This window comes from Bombus affinis, chromosome 8 (assembly GCF_024516045.1).
Source record: "Bombus affinis isolate iyBomAffi1 chromosome 8, iyBomAffi1.2, whole genome shotgun sequence".
NCBI lineage: Eukaryota > Metazoa > Arthropoda > Insecta > Hymenoptera > Apidae > Bombus > Bombus affinis.
The window spans coordinates 15405227-15427737 of NC_066351.1; the positions used below are offsets into that span (position 1 = coordinate 15405227).

General features: G+C 40.3%; 1 protein-coding gene and 1 long non-coding RNA gene across 4 annotated transcripts in view; one reads left to right on the top strand and one right to left on the bottom strand.

Annotated features, from left to right (window-relative positions):
• The window catches only part of LOC126919699 (B-cell receptor CD22), a 309936-nt gene extending 298636 nt beyond the window's left edge, over positions 1 to 11300 (top strand). The window contains exons 10-11 of the mRNA XM_050729194.1: positions 2381 to 2559; positions 8683 to 11300. Of these exons, the coding sequence (XP_050585151.1) occupies positions 2381 to 2559; positions 8683 to 8916 (413 nt within the window). The 3' untranslated portion in view covers positions 8917 to 11300. The remainder of the gene's footprint in view (positions 1 to 2380; positions 2560 to 8682) is intronic.
• A 3814-nt stretch (positions 11301 to 15114) lies between these two features.
• LOC126919084 (uncharacterized) lies at positions 15115 to 16092 on the bottom strand. 3 transcript variants are annotated; one of them, XR_007711505.1, is made up of 4 exons: positions 15982 to 16092; positions 15590 to 15687; positions 15248 to 15393; positions 15115 to 15164 (listed from the first exon to the last, which is right to left on the bottom strand). It is a non-coding gene; the product is annotated as an uncharacterized LOC126919084 (long non-coding RNA). The 3 variants fall into 3 exon arrangements; XR_007711506.1 differs by lacking the exons at positions 15590 to 15687; positions 15982 to 16092 and adding an exon at positions 15738 to 15878 and having other exon boundaries at positions 15346 to 15541; XR_007711504.1 differs by lacking the exons at positions 15590 to 15687; positions 15982 to 16092 and adding an exon at positions 15738 to 15878 and having other exon boundaries at positions 15248 to 15541.
• Positions 16093 to 22511: the final 6419 nt, after the last annotated feature.

The following is a 22511-nucleotide window of genomic DNA, read 5'->3' on the forward strand; positions in this document are numbered from 1 at the left end:
CACAGCCGCTGGCCGTGTGGCTAGTGTCTCTCCTACGTCGATCGTTTCGATAAGACACCGTGAATGGAGAACGTTAGAGTAAAAGCAAAAAGTTTGCTCCTTTAGAGATTATTGGATTCGGTCGTTGGATCCCCGTGGAAGACCTGCAGTTGCTAACAAGCTAGTGAACGCGTGAAAATTGTAACCGAATAGGGTTTCTATTCTCTGAAAGAAGATTTTTCGAAAGGCGAACCTTATGATAATCGCGTGAAGGAACGTTAGGGAATATTTAAAGGTTCGTATAGTATGTAATTCGAATATCTCGAGGATTTGAGTGTTCGGTTTACTGGAACGAAATTCTAATCAGAGCTCGATTAAACGAACTCCTGTAGATCGAATCCCGTTATCTGAAATAGCAAGTCCTATTATTCGAACGAAAAATCATAGATAATGGGAGAGTCGATGCATTTCTATTATTATGTGAACTTCAGTTATATAAATTGTTTTTGTCATCCGATGCGATGGCTTCTAAAATAGAGATCTACCGGGTTTAAAATCCAGGTTATTCCCTCTCGCCTTTTTCTTACGTTCAATACTCTGCGCTTTTTACACCGACGTAACATTTTCCGCGTACCTGTCGCAAGCACAAACGACGATAGAACAATATTGTTGAAAATTCTCCTGTAAGTATCTCATAGTCTTCGTTCGTCTTTCCTCTCGCGATACCTAAACGAAACGACTACTTACGTGTATCGCACTTTCTGTAAACTGTCTCGAAAGTCACTCAATTCTCGCATAAACTTTTATTTTAGTGGCGAAGCGAAGACACGTGCAAGTGTATCGAATAACAAATTGAAACACGAAACAACGATTGAATACCGGTACCCGAAACGTGGTCATATTGATTCATGATTTGCAAATGTATTTCCTTTCTGCAAACGTTGGGCCACGTTTCCAGCAGGTGCCTCTAGGGATCGGGATACTTTGACGAGGCTAGATAGCGAAACTGTCCCGGAAATCACGATCGCCTTAAGGCTTTGAAATCGAGAAGTCACGGCTACGATTCTCTCTATCTGCTCGCTTTGCGTCTATCTTTCTCTTGCTGCAACGAGTCGCTATAGGTTGCGGCCACATTGTCGCGCTGTAAATGTCTAGTTTCGATGGCTGGAGGCCGTGTTTGCGCAGGGATCGGTGAAACTCGTGGAAACGAGTAAATCAAAAGCGTCGCGGGCGTTACCGCGAATCGACGCGGAAAAGCCGATGTTTCGATCCGATCCGGCTCGTAAACATGGAAAAACGGCCATAAATAATAATAGGAGAAAATAAAGGCGCGGTGGACGCCGTTGGTCGTTTAGCGAATTTCGTGCGCAACTGACACCGATGTCTCGTCAAATGGATAAAGAATGGAGGTATGGAAATGTAAAAGATGGTTTATTTCGTCTGGTCACATACGTCGTTTAAGAGACGCCTTTGACATAATTCGGAAAGCCATTGGCGAAACGCGAAGGTGTATTTTTTAAATTAAACGAGAATTACATTCAAATGGAATAAAATGTTAAAGACTTGCAAATTTGTAAAATTCGTAGTTGGTTAGTCACGAATGGTATCTTATAGTAGAGATGGTGGATGTGTGCGTTTGATATCGATTACACTGGCCGAGAATACTTGCCGCGATAAATTACTGCAACAGTCAGTGATTAAAGCGGCGTATAAACTTGATAAACATATCAACCTTTTCATTGTTTGTAACAGCCATTGTGACATGATTGCCAAGCGGAATAAATTAACCGGCGAGAAGCAAATTCGACTACGCGCGATATTGTGCGTGGCCAGACTTCATGCACAACGTTCCAACACTTGTTTTAATAACCAGCCGCGTAAACGTAAAATATCGATTGTCTGACAATTCGCCGACCGAACGTGTTATAGGGGAAACTGGAAATACCTTCGCGGAATAAATACGCGTTAAAAAGGATTTCCCACAGCCATATCGATATTTTCATTTTCCACTAAATTCGCTATGTTACTACGTTCGCCTAACTCCGTTATCCCGCGCTACGATGTTTCAGCGTGCCCACCGTTTCATTCGATCACCTTAATGAAGTTCCACTTAAGATAGAAACACGACGGTGGCGCGCCGAACACGCGCCGACGACAACATAATTTAACAGGAATTACGGAAGATTACGTCGTTTAGCTACATGCTGAGATATTTTCGCAGTTAACAAGACATAAAGCTCTGTGCAAGCTCCATAGAGAATGAAAGCGAGAGAGAAAGAAGATAAGAGGGGTTAGGTTACGCTAGCGGAACCGAAGGCTGGATTTATGGCCGACGAAAGAAACGCGTATACGTTGCCATGACCGCACGGATAACAGAATTGTTTGCGAATTTTTGTTCCAGGTCGACCCATGGTTCATCCACCTAGTCAAACAGTCACGGCCAAAGAGGGTGAGTCGCTCAGCATCGTCGTCGAATTTTGCGCAGAGCCGAGATACACCAAGGTGCTTTGGATGTCCGAGGAAAGCGTTTACGTACCTGGTACAGAGGCCAGAGATGGTGTTCAAGCGCTTGCTATCGAGGTACGTTTCATGGTCTTTTACGAATTCGCTCAATTTTTCACTCGATTTGATTGTACATGGAAAAGTACATCGAAGATGATAATATCGTTAACACATGGTGGATCGTTTCCTCCGCATTCGAACGTGTTTCTTAATTTTTGCTCGTTGTGGATTCGGTTAATTTTTGTTCAGTCTTTTTGTACATGGAAAATTGAAGATGGAAATTATTAATATTTCTCGTTACTGTTTCTGTTTGTGGATTGTTTGTTTTATAAATCAATTTCACGCACGTTTTTATTAACGCTTGAAGGGAGTATGCAACCCCGGTGATGTAAAAAAAGAATAAGGTGAATTTAATAGTTTTTTTTCGCCTGCAAGTATTTGATAAAGAATCAAGATTTTTATGGCAAACTTTAAGCAGCGTGTTAGCTCCGCGTACATATTTTTGTTATTACGTAAAATTATAAAACGACGGTGTGGTACGACATTATGTGACTTTATATCCAGCGGAACGTTGTTTGCATGCAGCCAATGGCAAACGTAACTCGATTGTAAAAATGAAAAAATTGTTGCACTATCTTATACAGAAGTAGATTATCTTCGAATGTAGCGTACGATTTTTCCACAATTTCGAAAAATAAGAAAATGCCGGCGTGTTAGAGATCAAATTTTACTTTTCCGCGAATGAAATTAACTCTGAACGTTTATGCAAATTCAACGGATTGTAACATCAAACGTACGTTGTATTGCGTAATGTTACGCATTGTAACGTGCATAAATTCCAAGTTAATCGGATGAAGAGTTTCGGAGGTCTACTAAGCGCAAGGTCGAAAAACATAGTTTCGTGAAAAATGCGTTTAAAGTTTTAAGTTAATCTGTCTTTAAAATAAGAGGATGCACTCGTATTCGGAGTTATAACTCCGCTATTTTTTAGAATTTCAAAATACTTTTTTGCCACGAAATTCTACGCATGTCAAGTTTTAAAAAAATGCAATAGAGATTTCGATTTTTTCAAGCCGACATAGTTGCAAACACCCTTAATAAATCCTTTCTGTCACGAGCTCTGTCGTAATTCCTAACTAGAAATATATATTTGCAAATTTTTTTTTTTTTTTTCATACCTCTGCTTGACTTCTAATTCTTATTTAAAGATTTTATTACTCGCAATCCTTCTCCTCGTTCTTGCTTTCCATTTCAGAATTCTTCGTTTCCCTACACCCCGGACTCTTACGTATTTCCATCCATCTGCTTTTTCCATAATCTCATGCGGAATCCTTAATTCCAGTATGTAAATCCTTTGATCCGTTATCGAACGTTGCTTACGTGGTTTTGTTAATAAATCTACTAACAGCCAGGAAAACAAACAAATAGCGATTTTTCGAACTAAATACTCAGCCCGCTAAACCAACTTCCACTTCTCTGACTCGCCGTGTTGTTCGTGCGAAACAGCGTTTCGATCCTCGAAACGAGTAAAACGAAGAGGGAGGATTCATCTGAACCAGAAATGACTCGTTTTACACGAGAGGAAAATATCTCGATTCGCGTTCGAGAATGCAAGAATTCTCGCAACGACGATCACCAGGAAGCGAGGCTCGCTTTTCAACCGGGTCAACGAAGGAGCATCCGGTGCAATTTAACTTTGAAGATAGTCCGCGAGCCTCGGCAACCAGACAATTCCTGCTTTCCCAACAATAACACCAACAAACGGGAATAACAAGGAATTCGCAACTCTCGGGACGGGAGAATTATATTTTTATCGCGGACGACGAACGAGAACCGGCCGAAACGTGATTTCTTCTCGGCGAAATAGGTAGAAAGGGGACAAAAGGGTGGGAATAAAAGGAAAGAGAAGCCGTGAGACAGTGAACGCTTGTTGCATACCGTGAAAATATGAGAGAACGAAAGAATGAAACGGGATACCGGATTCATACGTGGTGCCGGCGCTTATTTCATTTCCGCGCGACGTCGTTGTACGCCTTTCTTCTCCTTTTTCAATCCTTCCTTCTCTCTCTCTCTCTCTCTCTCTCTCTCTCTTCGTTTTATTTTTCACCGACAGACAGAGTCTAGATACTCCGTACAAAAGATGGATTAACTGTTTTTCCGAGGAATCAGGAATAACGGTGAAACGCATGGAACCGAGAACAGAGAAAGAGAGATCGGTAACTAGTGCAGAAAGTGGAGAACAGAAGAGAGGAGAGGAGAGCAGAGCAGAGGAAAGAATCTGGCATAGCTTTAGAGGGATTTACTAATGCACGTGTGTTACGTTTGTTTTTACTAACTTTTAATCCCTTTTGTCCCACGCGCCAGCGTTCTTAATTCGTTGAACGAGTGGAGAGAGAAAAAAAAAGAAGGAAACGATCATCTTTGTTAATTTCGTCGTCGATCTTTTCGTTTCTTCGTCTCCTTTATCGGAAGAAATTTCATCGCGAGGGATCATTCGTTAAAATAGAAAGAGAGAGAGAGAGAGGGGGGGACAAGAAGGAAGGAAGAGCGTTTCCTTTAAAGCGTTTAAGCTCTCCTGCCGTTTCGCTTGTTCCTGCATTATTCCACTTCTTGAGACATGCACGAGATCTTCGTCTACGCTCGAACAGTCATTCCGCGCTGCGTTCGACTATAATATCGTTTCCTCCAAGAGGGATTAATCATGGCTTTCCTCCGTTTGCCTGGAAAACAGACGACGATTTGAAAACTGAAACATATTTCCTATCCTATATCAAGCGAGGCTTAAATTGTTATGTTTCTCGCGAAACACTAAATTCTAGTTTCTGTCGCGTTCGTTAATTACTTACAAAATATCGCGCATTATCGATAATATCGGTTCATCGATAAAGATACAATTTTCTTGAAAGAAAGAAGCAGCTTATCCAAATCGCGACTCGTATCTTTCTTTCTCCGTTACAAAGGAAAACGTTAAACGCTAATATATTTCCTATGTATTATATGCATGATAGAACAATTTTTATCGCTTTAGCACAGCTAGCGATAAAACTGCGAGATTATTTCGTAATACGTTAATTTCATAGAGAAGAGCTGATTCATAAAAAGAAGCAATTCGAGGTAAACTGCGTAACGGAGCAGCCATAAAAATTTCGCTAACGTGTTTTCCAATTTATTTGAACGAGCACACCGCGTCGGTCAGGCTGCTGCACGCGATACGAAATTTCTTCCTTTCTCGACGTGATTACGTAGCACGCGGACCACGCCAGAGAGGGTAGCTTATTAATTCTTCGTCGAGGGAAGCACAGTGGGATAGTTGGTATCGACACAGTGCGAGGTATTCAAAACAGAATCTAGGTCGAAATAACTACGTTCACCGCAACACGTGCACCCGTTTTCAGTTTCGTCGTTCTCCGCTTGCACGCTGCAGCGTGGTCCCTCCGTAACCCTGGTCGGGGAGCTGCAATTCCACGAATTAATTACCCGCTACTGCAGCCGTGGATAACAAGGGATATAGAGAAGAGGATGGTCAGAGAGATAGACAGATAAATCACGTACTAACTACTATCAGTCGTGCTTTCGACGAATGCCGCAGAAATTTCGCTTTGAGTTGCTGGGCGAAAGTTTCGATGAAATTTCCCGTGGATCGACCCTCCACGACGAACAAAAGGAACAAACTCGTAGCACGACGCGACGCAGAAACGACGAGTCGCGACGCCTCCGTGTGTTTGCACTCTTTGCACACGACCGACGAATCGGTTGGACAGAGAGGGAAACGCCGGAGGACGCCGTACGAAGGCAAGCGACACCGTTTCCGGTCGAACGCTGTTTGTACATCAAGCACCGGGAAAAGAAGTTTTCCACGCCGATACGAGATAAAAGAGTCCCGGTATTGCCACCTTGTTCTCGCATCTCCGATCGTTTACAGTGAATACGGTTTTCAACGGAGAATAAAAGTGCCGAATGGAGCGCTCTTCGCTGGATTAGATGCCGACGAGCGTATTCCGGATATTTCTGATCCTCGAAAACTACTTTTCTGGCATTTTCAAACGATAACTCTTTGTTGTGTGATATAGAATTATGATAAAATATTATGATAAACATCTATAAGATAGAAAAATTATACCGTGATGGAATTTCATTCGTGATAGAAGTCTTCGCGATAGATTACAGAACAGACACGACAAAGTAACACGCGTATACACATCGAGAAATGAAAATGACATTGATAAAATCGAAACCGAACGAACTCGAGCTACTTAATTTATCGTAAATTGCCCAAATTCGACGAAGGGTACGCACGAATCACGTAAAACAACATCAACGTGGACTCATCTCGGGAAACGACACGAAGAAAAAAGCCAAGGGCAAAGAATGGTAACGGAGAAGAGCAAAGCCGAAGAACAAAGAGCACGAGGAGTCTGGGATGGCGATCGGTGGTAGGTTGGTGAAACTGAGAAAGTACGAGGATGAAACGCAAAGTTAAATGGAGCAAGAAACTGCGACTGGTTGCACGCGAAAAATTCGCGAGACTACGAACGACGACGTCTGGTTCGAATTGCGAGAGAAGTTACCCCCGAGACAAGCGGAATCCGATTCAATTACGGAAACGTATTTCTTCGTTGCACGTACTTTGCCAAACGGAAAGGACACGAATTGATAAAGGGAGCATCGTGCAATATAATTATACCTTTTTTCGTGTTCCACGCGATTCTACGCGGCATTTCGTGGATTTAATTTCGTTGTACAAGCTTAAATATCATTTCCAAGATCCACGTTTCTTTTATGCCGTTTTGTACGTTTATTTCTGATACGGTTTCCTCTTTGCTTGCCCATAAAAGGATCACGAGGAACTTAACATCGATACGTTCGATCAACCGTCTGCTTTTCCGTTGATTAAACGCGTGCAAAAATAATCAGAGTAATTAACGTGATTGAATAAAACAGGGCAATCGTTTGACGCGTGCCTCATTTTGTATTACGCGATAATGGAACTCGCAGCAACGCGTTCCAGTTAATCCGTTAAAAGGCGTCATTTTTATTTCTGGCCAGTTGACATTTTGCGTTGCTCAATTTTATTTTCAGCTCCGTGTTCTTCGCGTTTCTATCGATCAACCACTGGAAACCGTGCCGATTTAATTCGATCGATTCCATCGGCGACGTACAAAAAGCTGAAGGAACGAAAGAAGAGGAGCCGTGCTAGGGGGAAAAAAGGAGAAGCTTAAGGAGGTATATAAGTCGGAGAAAAGGAAGATAAAGCGATGGAAATCGGAAGTGATATGGGCAATTGAAGCGAGAACGTGGCACGATGTAGGAAGTTTTCGCTTTTTCGTGGAAGTTGCGCGCGAAAGTTTAATCTCAAGTAGCTAAACAGAATCGCGGCAGATAAGAAATACGGTCGTAGGATCGACTTTATCGAATTGCAAGTTAATGAACGCCGAGTGATAAAAAGGTCGGGAAATCGAACGACTCCGAAACTCTTGCTTGAATATCAACTTCTTATCTCAATTTGCGTTTGCACCGATTTGGTCTTTGCTTCAAGATCTACGCTCTGACTTTATTTTATTTTAACAATTATATCGAACTATAAAGACGCGATCTGTGGCACGAGAATCCTGAGAAAGTTCTATCTCTTTAAATTAACACAAGCAAATTCTTACATCTTAATCGCGCATATTACCTTTATGTCATCATTACATACACAATGGTTCGCGAAAGTATTTGAACGTTTGCATAACACACACGGTATACTCATGAAAGTATGCACGAATGTTCAAACATTTTCGTAAACAATTGTATTTAATCGCCGTTTCATCGGACAGATGATAGTCTATTTGAACACAAGGTAATTTCTCTTCCACCTTCTGCCATTTCATTCTTCCACAAAAAGGCGGTAAGAAATTTCTCTCCTAGCCTACGTATCTTCATAAAAAAAAAAGAGGCAATGGCAATTCTTATTGGGGGAAAATGGAAAATCTCGAACTACCCTTGACCTATTCCGCTATCAACTTTCCCCTCTCGAAAACTTGCCAGTAGCAACGATCGTCCGCAACTCCATCCAGATAAATTATCCTTTATAACCCTCGGTGGTTCCTAGCGAACCCTTTAAAACCATCGCACGAATCAGGTCACGAATACTTGACAAACTCCGGGAACATCGGTATCGAATTCATTAACGACGCACGTTTCTCGTTGTTTGCCTTTCAGGACGGTGGCACGGAGTCCTGTTACAGAACGGTGCTGAGCTTCGACACGATTCAATGGTCTCACGCCGGCGAATGGTTTGTGCTGGTTCGCTCGTCGGAAGGGATCTCGGACGCTTCCGTTTTGTTGAACGTGACGCGCGCCTCCGAGTACAGTCACGCTCACTTCCGGTCAGCGAGTCTCACTTACCTTTCGATGTGTCTGGCCCTGGTCATTCTGCAGGAGCATCGCCGCTGAGATATCGCTGGGAGTACGTCGATACCGTTTGCTTGCGAAGAGTCAAGGGAGTGGCTCTGAACTCGAACAAAAAATTGTACATCAGCTTCCCTGATTAGACGATAAGAACAAGGGGGAAGGAAGTCAAAGTTCCGTCAGTATTTCCGCCATCTTCGACGATTGTAAATAGAAAATATATAAATTACAAAGGAGAGAATGAGCGAGCAAGATGAATGGGATACATCGTTTCGGATAAGAATACGGAGCAACGTTTTGTATTAGCGTGTTCTTGACTCAAGGCGAGACTCGATGACGATGCAACGAGAAAACCCTGTTTATTATGTATCGAAAGGGTGAACACGCTTAAACGAGAAAGCCTTTTATCGACGCTGTCGTTGTCGATGAACGATGCAGAGCTTCCGGCGACGACGATAATCCGGCCTCGACGTTCCTTAATCATGGATCTCGTTGCTACATTCGTTCTTTTTCTTTTTCCATATTTTTTATTCTTTTTGTATTCTCTTTTTTTTCTCTCTTGTCTTCTTTTTCTCTACGTTCTTGTCATAGGGTTTTCTAGATGATAAACGACGGTTGGGATTGACAAATCGAATCGACGTAACTTCGACTGTACATTATAGATTTATTTTCCTTTTTTTTTCTTTTCTCCTTTCTTCTTTATTAGAGAAAGAAAAAAGAAGGGAAAGAAGGAAAAAAATGTCCATTTCGAAGTGGAATTAAAAGGCACGGTCCACGGTTTCGTACGTGTGTTCGATGCCTCGGAGTCTGCGATTCGAATCTACGACCGCGACGTAGCCAATGTCTTTCTCTGGCCTTAAATGGAGAAACGGCGCGGCCAAAGTAATTCGAAAGAGGATACGGTTATCGCGTAGGGGAAAACTTTGTAAACTAAATTGTCGCGAGATTTCGACCACGAGAATCGTGACCCGCGGCGATTTTCTCGATTAAGCTTAATAAAATGGAATATTCGACGAGATTATGCGTTACGGAGGGCACGTGTAAATATTTGTATAGTTTATTTGTAAAGAAACCGGACGGCATGCGAGAATGAAAGAGGACGAAAAAGAAAGACAAACGATAAAAGAATGCAATGAAGGCAGAGGTGTACACGCGTTGAACAAGAGACCAATTTTTACATTCGGGTTCGCAGAACGTCGACGGCTGAACGTGGTCGAAGTATAGAAAATGATCGCTGTTCGTTCAAATGTAATTGTTAGGACGTAACATGAACCAAAGAAAACAACTCGGCGAAAGTCGAGTCAAAGAAGGAAGAAAATGATGGAATTAATTACGCGTATGGATAAGAAAACGAAGTAACGAATTGAATTAAACGCAAGAAACGAAACAAGAAATATTCCGTAAAAAAAAAAAAGAAAATAGGAACATTAAGGAGAAAGATACATTGTTGTATATTATTTTAGGTAAGTAGCATTAAAACAAAAAAAAAAAAAAAAATAGCGTGTATATAGTGATTGTAAATGCATAGGCTATCGTACACCGAGGGCTATGCATGACGAATTATACAGTGACGCTGTTAGAGATATATTTATTATTCGTTGATATATTTTTATAAAGTTTTATTTAGCCATAAGTTCTCGTTCGCCTTCCCCCTGGATGTCGTGTACCGATCGATGGTTAGTTTTCAATCGAGAGCGGCCGTGAAAAAAGTGTTACGATAATGACGACGACGATGATGACAATTTCAATTCAAAAACAGAACCATAACGATAAATAAATCAAACGAAACTCCTCCTTATTCCCGATCAACGTCCTAGATTATACGTTTTTCGATGGTTGTACGGTGATTGTACTGCAGTAGTAAAGAAAAAACAAACGAAAGAAAAAAAGAAAAAACACAAATCAACACGAATCTACGTAACATCGTTGTCTTTCGTGATTATTCGTTTTTTATCTCTCCGCGATTGCTAGATAAGAAGTGAATGTAGCGTCTCGTTTCGATCGTTCCAGTTCCTCTGAAAGAAGAAGAAGAAGAAGAAAAAAAATAGAAAAGAAAAAGAAGGAAGAAAGAAAAAAAATGGTGTTGTTGCGTACATTTTTGTAAACGCAGTGGTTCCTAATTTTTGTCAACGCGTGCCGGCTGCGATGCGTTTATAGCTTCATTCATCCGTTCACGCCTAATCCGCACGGAAGTCGGCATTATTACACTTTATAGACGCGAGAACGAAAATTAATCCAGTGTCCCCCTCCCCCCCGCCCCGAGTTTCTTCATTTCTCGACGATTTTTACCCGAACGAACGGAAAACGTCTCCCCGTAGTTCTTCTTTCTTTTCATTTTTATCGAATTGCTTAGGTGTTATAAATAAGCAACGTGATGTAATCGTTGTACCCCATGACGCCTAAAAGTCCAATAAATGATATTTACAATATCTGCGTTGATATAATGATTCTCACGTGTATCACTGAAATTCCTCCTCCTAATAATTCCAATCCGATAGCGAAAATTTAGAAACTTTGTAAATAAATTTCAGCATGTAAATGTCAGTGATAATTTCGAACAGTTATGTAAATATTTCCATCGATAGAAAAATGTTCAGGGACAGAAGTTCGTCGTGAGCAAACGGAAAGGGAATGAAAAGCAGACAAATTACTTTCGCGAGGAAACCACGCGGTTTCCTTCGACCAACGTGCCTAGCTTCACGGTCATTTCCTTCCTAATGGTTCTTGTCGGTGCGGCACGTTTGAATGCGGTGTTTGAGAATCGCTCTATTTTTCATTATACCATACTTCAGCTTTCTTATTTTTAAAAGTTTTCTCTTTCCTCCAGCACGCTTCGTTTAACCTTTGATCGCGCCACATTCTCCCCACGTAGCGACCAAAAATAGTCAACGTCATTTTTACACAGAACAATTTGCAGGCAGAATTGAAAGAGGATGTTAAATTTAAAGGGAGAAAATTTAAATCAACCGGTACATATTTCGGAAGATATTTCTAACATTTCGTGCTCGGGACAAATGTATCTAAATAAATTGCCAAATTATTATTTCGTAGAGTTGGTAGGGTGAGAACAGAGCGCGAAAACGAGGCAACTCGATACGCAGTTACAATCATGCTAATAGAGACGAAACCTCAAAAAGACGTGGTTGCGCAAGCAGGCGTGCGTTTCTTTGCTTTTACCACGAAAAGGTTTCAACGTAGAGAAGCAGTAGGAAAGAAAGAATGTCGGCCCACCGGAAATTCACGTTCGTTTGCTTCTTTCGTGCCGTAAAATAAGTCACGGCATTTGCCTCGTGAAATATCCACGAAACAGCTTTCCACCCTCGCGTGTCCACGAAATATCAACTTTTTAAGGAGCGAACAGAAGCTGAAGAAGTGCGATTTTGGACACAGAGGTATATTCCATTCTAACGTTATCTTCATTCTAAAGTTAGTTAGTCCATGAAAATTGAAAAAGAAAGAAGAATATTAATTTTATAAACATAGTTGTTGAATCTGTCGCATTCAAGAAATCTTCCCTTTCCCAATGAATTATACGTATTATTATCCTTATAATGTGACATAATTCTAAACGTAGAAATTTTATTCGATGAAAAAGTTCACGCGATTTATTTTCCTAATTATTGCAATTCTCTACCGTCAAAATTTCTGCCCATAATTTATATCAATATATGGATCCACAAAATCGCTACGTGGCTACCGAGATTCCTTATTTTCTTAAAGGATTAAAATCTCTACCGGGGGAAATTATGTTCGGGATTTTCGGTGTTGAAGCAGCGCATTTCCTTGCCCGTTCCAACTTTAATCTTACCGGCTACTGAGCAAGCCGATCCTCCTAATACATAATGGATCCCTAAGGCCTAAGGGTGAAGGTTCGTCCAATCGGATTAATGGCGTCGGCAGCACTTTTCCCGGCTAAATAATGCTACCGGGATTCGATGCATGCTGGCCCCTTCGTGGCCCGTTTCTCCGTCCAGTACACACAGATCAGTAGCATTCTCGAACACGTACACACCATCCCGCAATATCTCGAATTGCTCGTGATCGACCATCTCGCGAGTACCTCCGGTTGCTTCAACTTGCGTTTCTATGCTGACAGGATAATCGTACGAACTAGAAGTTCCTAGGTAAACCGAGGGAATAGGAATGCGTTTAATTCCTATCCGATTGGTCCTACAAGCAACTTCATACTTATTGTAAATAAATAAATTCTTTAATTATTAAAAGCTACCTACGAGACAATGGTCCGCGGATAATATTTTATTTCATCGTACAGTACGTTTACAGAAAAACGTTGTCAACGAATCTGCAAGAGAGTCACATCGTTTCAGAGGAAATGTTAACGTACATGTACTTAACGCAATTTTCATGAAAACGAGTATCAAATTCCTCAACGTTAATACGTACAATATGTACAAGATATATGGAGCTTAATTTCTATAACACAACCACTTTCGTTTGTTCCGACCCATTGTTCGTACAAGAGAAACTCGTTTTCATCAGCTCGTTTCCAAGTTCTTTCGTCCATTATTACCGACAAACAAAGAAAGGACGATTCAACGAGTTGGGGGATGAGACCCCCGGGGACGTCTACCCGTGGCTCCGAAAAGAAGTAACTACCTATTTTCGTAACGATATTACTAACATTTATCTCAAGCCTGCCGGTTAGCAGTTTCGCGGGAAGATCAAGCTCATCCACGGCAGACAATTAACAAGGGCCAGGGATCTTCGATGTAGCTATTTCACGGGGCAGCATAGGAGGCGTACACGGAGGAGTGGGTCGAGTCGAATAACGCCTACGTGGAGCCAGTAAATTACTCTTAACTTTTCCGAGGGTAAAAATTACAGAGTTATAAGGCCAGAAACCGAGAGGAGGGCTTAAAATTGCCCCGCGTACCCCTGCTGCCGCCTACCTTCATCACAGCCCCCGTGAGGAACCATAATTCTCGCGCTATCTACACCGAAACCGCTCCTTCTTGCCGGCTCACCAGGCTCACGGGAATCGCTCGTCATTTATTTATTTTCTCGTCCCTGCGGGACGCGACTATCAGAGAAATCCACCTAAGATAGACCTACCGGAAACGTGCAGCCTGAGTTCCGTCGAAATCTTAGAAACGATATTGGTAAGGTTGATTCTGTCCAAGAGGTGAACCATGAGTTTGTATAACATGAAACGACACGTGAAAAGGAAATAGAAATAGTATCTTCGAGATGTTGATGAGCGTATTACAAACATTTTTCATCCCCGAAGGCTATTACCCATGAGATTTTCTCGTAATATTATAGCTGCATGCTAATATGTAAGCATTGCAAACGGTAACTTTTGTACTTTTCACCTGATATACAGCAACAGTAAAATATTCATTGCATTGGTAAAATGAAACAATTGTACCTTTTTGAATGATTGTTAGGGAAATCTGGCGAAGATGAACTTACCGGAGATTATGCAAGTTGTGTGTTCCATCGAAGTCTCTGAAACGATGTCCTTGGAATCGGAACGATATTGAGAAAGAGAAAGAAGAAGAGTATTCTTCAGGTGTCGTTTGCAACGTTTTCGGAAATTTGATAAACCGATTGATCTCTGTGCGTCTAGATTAATACGCGAAAGAGATTACTATGAACCTGGGGAAAGGGAAATTTAATCGGGAAAAGTTCGTAAGTTACGATATCGCGAGATAAAGGATGCTTCGTTTAGAGACTTTGTTTGGAAGCGTTTATAAATTTGTTAATTTCGCGGAATGAGAGCTCGCGACGCTAAGTAAGAAAAATGAGCCTGGCTATTCGCGGTGCAGCGAACGCTCGAACGCACGCAAGAAAAAGAAAAAGGGTTGCTTGATTGTAGATTCTTGTACCTGGCATTTTTCGATTAGACATTGTTAAACAGTATAATCAAAAGTTAATACATCTTTTTCAGGAAAGGTATGAAAAAACGCAACGATGAGATTAAAGGTGGTCCACTAATAAATAAAGATCTGGAAAAAGGAAACGCTTTCCATTGTCTCCAATTCCCTTGATAAATGTCGAGGTTGACTGATAGAAGAACGAGTGGATGAATTTGTAATAGAAAAATCCTATATTGAAATAAGTAAAGGTATAAATATAAACACAGGTATAATGTATGCTGATCCAGGTCCTCACTCTTACAGTGTTTAAAATACAATAAGAAGAAGAGTGATAGGGAGCATCTTCATATATTTATAGCAAAGGACATTACCAAAAAGTTAACTTTGTAGCTTTAGCTGAAGGCTACGAAAAACAGCAATAGAAATCTACTTATAGCTCTTTTGTTTCTAGACCTTGTGATCCAAAACAAAATTTACATTGAAGGACACAATAATATGGAGCTAGAAATCTACTGATAGCTCTCTTGTTTCTTGACCTTGTGATCCAAAACAAAATTTACATTAAAGGGCACAATAATATGGACCTACAAGAAATAGCAATAGAAATCTACTTATTACTCTTTTGTTTCTTGACCTTGTGATCCAAAACAAAATTTACATTAAAGGGCACAATAATATGGACCTACAAGAAATAGCAATAGAAATCTACTTATTACTCTTTTGTTTCTAGACCTTGCAATCCAAAACAAAATTTATATTGAAGGGCACAATAATATGGACCTACAAAAAACAGCAATAGAAATCTACTTATAGCTCTCTTGTTTCTAGACCTTGTGTTCCAAAACAAAATTTATATTGAGGGGCACAATAATATGGACCTACAAAAAACAGCAATAGAAATCTACTTATAGCTCTCTTGTTTCTAGACCTTGTGTTCCAAAACAAAATTTATATTGAAGGGCACAATAATATGGACCTACAAAAAACAGCAATAGAAATCTACTTATTACTCTTTTGTTTCTAGACCTTGTGTTCCAAAACAAAATTTATATTGAAGGGCACAATAATATGGACCTACAAAAAACAGCAATAGAAATCTACTTATAGCTCTCTTGTTTCTAGACCTTGTGTTCCAAAACAAAATTTATATTGAAGGGCACAATAATATGAACCTACAAAAAACAGCAATAGAAATCTACTTATAACTCTTTTGTTTCTAGACCTTGCAATCCAAAACAAAATTTATATTGAGGGGCACAATAATATGGACCTACAAAAAACAGCAATAGAAATCTACTTATAGCTCTCTTGTTTCTAGACCTTGTGTTCCAAAACAAAATTTATATTGAGGGGCACAATAATATGGACCTACAAGAAATAGCAATAGAAATCTACTTATAACTCTTTTGTTTCTAGACCTTGTGTTCCAAAACAAAATTTATATTGAGGGGCACAATAGAATTTTTTATTTCACTAAATTCTATTTTCTTCGTGACTGCGGTCTCCAAGTCACGGATATACAATAGAAAAGGTGTAGAGTTTTTCTTCAAGTAATTACTTCGACACGAAATAAATTTGTAAAAATAATACGAGACAGGGTAGAAAAATTGGTTGCACTCGCCTTAAAAAAAGATATTCAGCATTTATGGCTATATTTCTAATTTCAACAGTTATAGTTAGTTCTTCTATGCTTGTTTCGTAGAATTTCCCTGTGACGTGCGTTGTCATTTGTCGACCAAGTTGACAGTTTTCCCTGCCGATAACTTTTTTTTGATATTCGTACGCTCGTCCTCGATCGAAGTGCATTATTTTGCGATATCGTATTATCACCATACACCTCACTGAATTGGCGATGAGTTTCAGTGGAGTTACACTTTTTTCGCCGCAGAAAGACCGAATCACTACGCCGGCTTCCTATTTGGATTCAACTCCCAACCGACAACGTACCCTTCGCGACTGAAAACAAATGAAATTTTCCTGTTAATAAAACTCTAGAGACAAAGTAATAATCATTGAAGCCAGCAACCTTTATCGTGATATCTCCTACAAATAAAAATCTCTAAGGGAATGTAACTAACTTTTCCACTCTGCCACGTAGCTAATTGTAATTCTTTATTAAAGATCTCAATTATGTCATCCGACTATTTTTCTCGTCTCATAATACGTGTTTTAAAGACCATGCACGGCATATAAGTAAACCAAGGCCAAAAAAATGAACGAGGTTAAGTATTCACGAAATAACGAACACTCAACTTCGCGAAGAAAGGACATTTTTTTCAAAACGCTTAACCCTATATAGAAATAGGAAGAAGGTCATTTTCTAAAACCGTATATTCAAATATCGAACAGCTAACTGTGTTTTAAATTCATCACTATCGTACAATTATCCATAATTTCGCGAAAGACTTCAATTACTCAAAGTTTTTCCCATCTCTGTGTACTCAACTCATCCGACGATACACCCTCCGGAGACTAAGCAATAATAGAGCAACGCAACGCCTCTAATTGAATTTAGAAACATACGTTTCACCCACGTCGTCGTACGTGCATTGAGTTTTCGTTCGCCCCATTGCATCTTCATTACATTCACGTTGGAAACTTTTTTCTTTTATTATTCAAGACCGGTTGGAAACTCGAGGATTCTTCGAGCGTTCAACCGCTGAACGTTCACGTCGCGCAAACTGCTCGTTTCCTCCCAGTTACGATTACAAACGTTTCATTAGCCCTCCGTTTCCAAGAAAGCTCAGCCGATCAGCCCCTCTAATCAGGAAAATCTCTATTCTTCGCGTACCAGCGGCCATCGTCGTGCACCCATCGTGTTACCAGTTTCTGGTCCACGTGTTTCCTAGAGACTTCTCATCTTCACGGAGAGAGACGGATATCGCTGGATATTCGCAGAGAAAAAGCAGCCGGAGATAAAAAGGGCAGGTTTTACACGGCTAAAATCGTCCTTTAAATGTTAATTCGTCCATTTTCCTGGCTTGCCTGCTAGAATCCACCAAGAACCTTCGTTGAGCCGGTGTTGTTCTGAATAGTTTGCATGTTGAGCGAACAGGTTGAAGCAGGAGGCGGAAGTGAAACAGTGTCGCGAAGGATATCGAATTATACCTCGGCAATCTCGTAGGGTAAATTGCGGCCGTTCAAACTTACAAACTTTACTAATTTACTCGAACTGTGCGAAAAGAATGATTTCTCTACGGAACAGGGGGCAACTGTGGGACATTGTTTGCATTGGGTGCACGAAAAATTTTCCAACAGATGACTGCTTTACATTGGGTCTTTCGGTCAAAGATTTTAGAAGGTGGGCTGCTCGTGACACAAATCCGACAGGAACTTTTACGAGAGAAATGACAATATTATTGTTTTCTTGCTGGGGAAATACGTAAGGTGTATTCCCATGTTCTCTTACGGATTATTAAAGAATTATTAAAGAAATTATTAAAGAAGTAAAATGCTCTACACGATTTCTTTCCGAAGATATCGTATGACCGTCGGATTAGAAATGCGATCTATCTCTTTAGATTAAAGTAACTTAAGCTGTAATTGTTGGCTGATGAACAGGAACGTAGTGGCACTTTTTATCGTAACGTGTATATTGATCGCGTTGCGTAGAAAACTTCGTGCTCCCTGGCGTATTTTTCAAAGCGTACAAATCGATGAGAGAATTAATTGAACACTGTACGGTTTTTCTCGTTACTCGCATCCACTCTTTATCCGACGAAAAACGAGCTGATCCTACAAACAATTTCTACCTAAGGCGAGAGTGTCATCGGCAGATCGGCATGTAATCTACTAGTAGAGAAAGAGACACAGAGCTCGGAGCTGCTATTACTCGTAAATACACGAGTCGCCGAACAAAATTGGTGAAAACGATTGTAATGGAAGGCGTGCATACGCGAGTGAAAAGGGTGAACGAGCGACGATTCAAACGGAGAAAAAGGGACAAGCCGAAAGAAAAAAGCAAACGGACAACCAAAAGGTAGGATGAAACAAAATGGACAAAAAAACGAAGAAAAGAGGAGTTGAAAAAAGGTAAAACAAAATGGGCCAGGGGGTGGGATATGTGCGTCGCTACCCTGTCCTTGTCGTGGCCGTGTTCGTTTAATTTCGATTCGATTTCCCGGCGTGGCGATGGTAAACGTGATGCAGAAATGAAAAAAAATTCTCGACATGGTCGCGTCGATGTCGATGAATGAACGAAAGGTACGAGTGTTGGTGCTTTATTCGGTCGCGATAAATGTCATAGCCGAGTGATGACGGTAACTAAACCGCGCAACTATTACTTTCGATATGGCTGCGTGTCGCCGTTTGAAAGGGTGGCTGTGCGATCGCAATTTGCTGGCCCGGAAACGTGACGATTTTCGATCGTTTCGTACTCGCGATGGACACGGAAGAAATTTGAAATTTCACGCGTCGATGCGGTACTTTTGGTTTAGACAATCGTAGAACAGCGTGATTCGTCATTTGTATTAATAAAGGTGTCAATAGGTATTGTACAGGAATCACGGAACGTAATACTACAACGAACGTATTATGAACCAAGTGAATTGGATCTAAATACACCATAAAGTACGAAAGCGATTTTTATATAAAGATCTTTTAATATAATATAAAATAATCTATAAGGAGCGATATGAGAAAAGAGCGGTTCCGTGAAAGAATGTAAAGTCTCAAATTGCAAGATCCTTTTTTTTTCAAACCGATCTCGTACGTAGAGGGTGAAACGAGGCCTCGAAGATTGAAAATTCTTCCGCTTTTACCTTCATAAATTTTAAACATCTCATGCATGAAGTACATCTTTTGAAGAAATTCATATTACCGAGCGAATCCACTGAACCTTCAAATTTCCCTGCTCTTCCGTCAATGTTCCAACCTTTGAATCAGGAATATTCAAACGATAACAATAGATCTGACCCCTCAGACCTATCGGTCGCAAACGGTAGATACATTTCATAGCTTCGGGTCTAATAACATAACTCACCGAAGACAGCATCGATTTCGGATACTTGGATAATGTGCGCCAGTAAGAAGAATCAATCGTCGGCGATGGCGTATCCAATCCGATCATCTCGATCGATTTCGCTCGTGCCCATAATTCTCTCGGAGTAGTCTTCGTATCTGTCGAAGAACTAGTAACAAACTTTTCTTCCCCTTAATTCACAGAAATAGATGCTACAATCGGGAACAAAGTAAGAGTATTATTAACGAATTTCTAATATAAGCCCCGCTTGATAAACGAAACGATCAAAAGTTTGGAAAGCTAATTTCTCATTACAGCGATAAATCTTACGCTCTAGAAAATTATTCCATTCTATCTAACGATATCCGAACGCGACAGAAAATACTAGAAAATAACCACGAGTCTCTTCACTGGTACGAAATGAAAAACAAATACTGGCGAACGAAGAAATCGAGAAAGATTCTAACCGGTACAAAGAGGCTGTGCGAAAGAAAACAGCATAAATCTCTGTCTGATAACGATCTTCGATTTATTTATTTGTGTCTCGTTAAAGTTATTCGACAAAGTTTCACGACTCGTTTCTATATAACTGATACCGCGTAACCCGACCGAGGCGGCGACCACTTCGACACTTGGACGCGTTCGATGACCGAACAATGAAGCCGAGCACAAAGAGACTTCCCGTTCGAATTGACGGAATAGCACGATTCGATGGAGACCAGCGAGCGTGAATGAATTCCTTTCGAGTTCCGTGCCAAGGAGATAGTTCGCTCCGTTTCGATATCCGTTTCTTCAATCCGCGCTGCGAGGAAGACGCCACCCCGCGTTGTATTATTGGAAACCGGGACGTCCGCGACAGGATTCTTTGCCTCCTGGAATTTAACGGACACGGACGTGTCGATAGGGTACGTCGGGTAGGCACGAAAGTAAAAGTTCAAAGTGAACAGGAATATGAAAGAGAAATTACCATGCTATATGTTTCATAGCTTTGATCCCATGATGAATTTGCATATACATAAGTGATCATTTTATAATAGTTTTTAACTCATTAAAGATAGAATTTATCAGAAGAATAGGAGAATCTTTTACTTAAATATATATAGCTTTGATTGAAGATGTCTGTAGCAGAGAAATGTCATTAATTTGGTAGGATTTTGAAATAAATGATAGAATCGAGGAAGATTATTTGTAGATTTCGTACAGAATGCGACGATGGTTAAGGAACCAATAAGAAAATGTAATCACAAATCCTCTTTGATCCAATAATAATAATATTTCTTCTCTATAGGAAGGTGCACGCGCATACAAAACATTCCTTAAAGATATGTCTTGTCTAAAACCTATACGCTCGTTTCGTTGTCTTCACATTTAGAATCGATTTTCCTAACTGCACCTACGTATTTATAAACACCGTGTGTAATTAATTATCCTCGTAATCAAAGAATCTTCGGAAAAGAATAATTCTCGAAAACAGTTATCAACATGAATCTCGATGTCGTAGTTGAAGCAAATCACCGTCACCATTTTTATATTTTCCATTGACTATCCGCCAAAGCCTTCTATGCATCTGTATACGCAGGGGTATCTGAAAGGTGTAATAAATTGGCCGACAATATAATCGGGAAATACATTGCTCGTGATAGATTAAGTACACGTTTCCACGGTCTCGACTCGCTATTGGCTTTCGTGCTGATAACACGCCGCAGACAACAACGATACGAACACCTTTCCAGGGCAGGAGGACTAGGTCGTGTTTAAACCAGGTTGCCAGTTTATTCCGACAACATATCGAAGTCGTAATCACGTCGATGCAGCAATGTCACGTTATCATTCGTATGCAATGATTCGTCACCAGTCACTCTGTCACACGGGACATTTCGTGCACATGACATTGCGAGTCGTTTCACGAAGAACGACGCCGATACAACCAACATCTAGCACGCAAACTCCCACATGGGTTTGATGATAATAAGAATCGTAATCTCAAAATATTGACGCGAGTATGATTTATGACGATATTTCTCGAATTATGGTAACTGTACTCTTTGTTATCCTAATTTATTTTATCGATGGCGATTATCGTTACAACACGGACCATTTTTTCCATTTTTTTCTTCTATTTGATTATCACGTTTTTCTGTTTCCTTTGCAACTACTGATTTTTTCTCGCTTCCGGCCTATTTGTTTATATGCGGATGAAGCTGTACGTGCGCAAATAAATAAATAAATAAATAAAATAAATTACCCTTTAGCTTTAGGTTGTTATTTTTCGATGATAAATATAATACGCAGAGAATTCTGCTGGTCTTTTCCATAGAATTTGTTGATACTATAGTTATCGATGATTTATGTACATTTATGTAAATTTTGAAATGTTGAAAAGAAACTACGTGATAAAATGGGAACGATATTGTGTCATATGATAGAGCGCGCGAGACATTTTCGTTGGCAAGCATTTTTACGAGTTATATAGGAAATAGAAGTAGAAAGAAATGAGGGGAAACGATTGCAAAAATTCGAGCTCGATCGATAACAAGCTTAACAGATGTGTAAACCGGTTAGCGAGAGAACAAAACACGTCTGAAAATGCGACAAGATTCAATGAAATCCGCGAAATAAAATAGCGCGCCCGTCCATCACTGGGAACAATCAAATTATGTGCATATCAAATAGACGCTGTAGATAATATATCACGAACGAAGCTGCAAGCTGTATCTTAAAATGTCGCGCACCAACTTCATTTTCGTGTCTATCTCGTTCTCGTATGGTTTTTCGAAGTTAATGGAAGCTTGGAATAATTGGATGATAATGTCTTTCCTTTTCAGAGAAGACTACTTGAA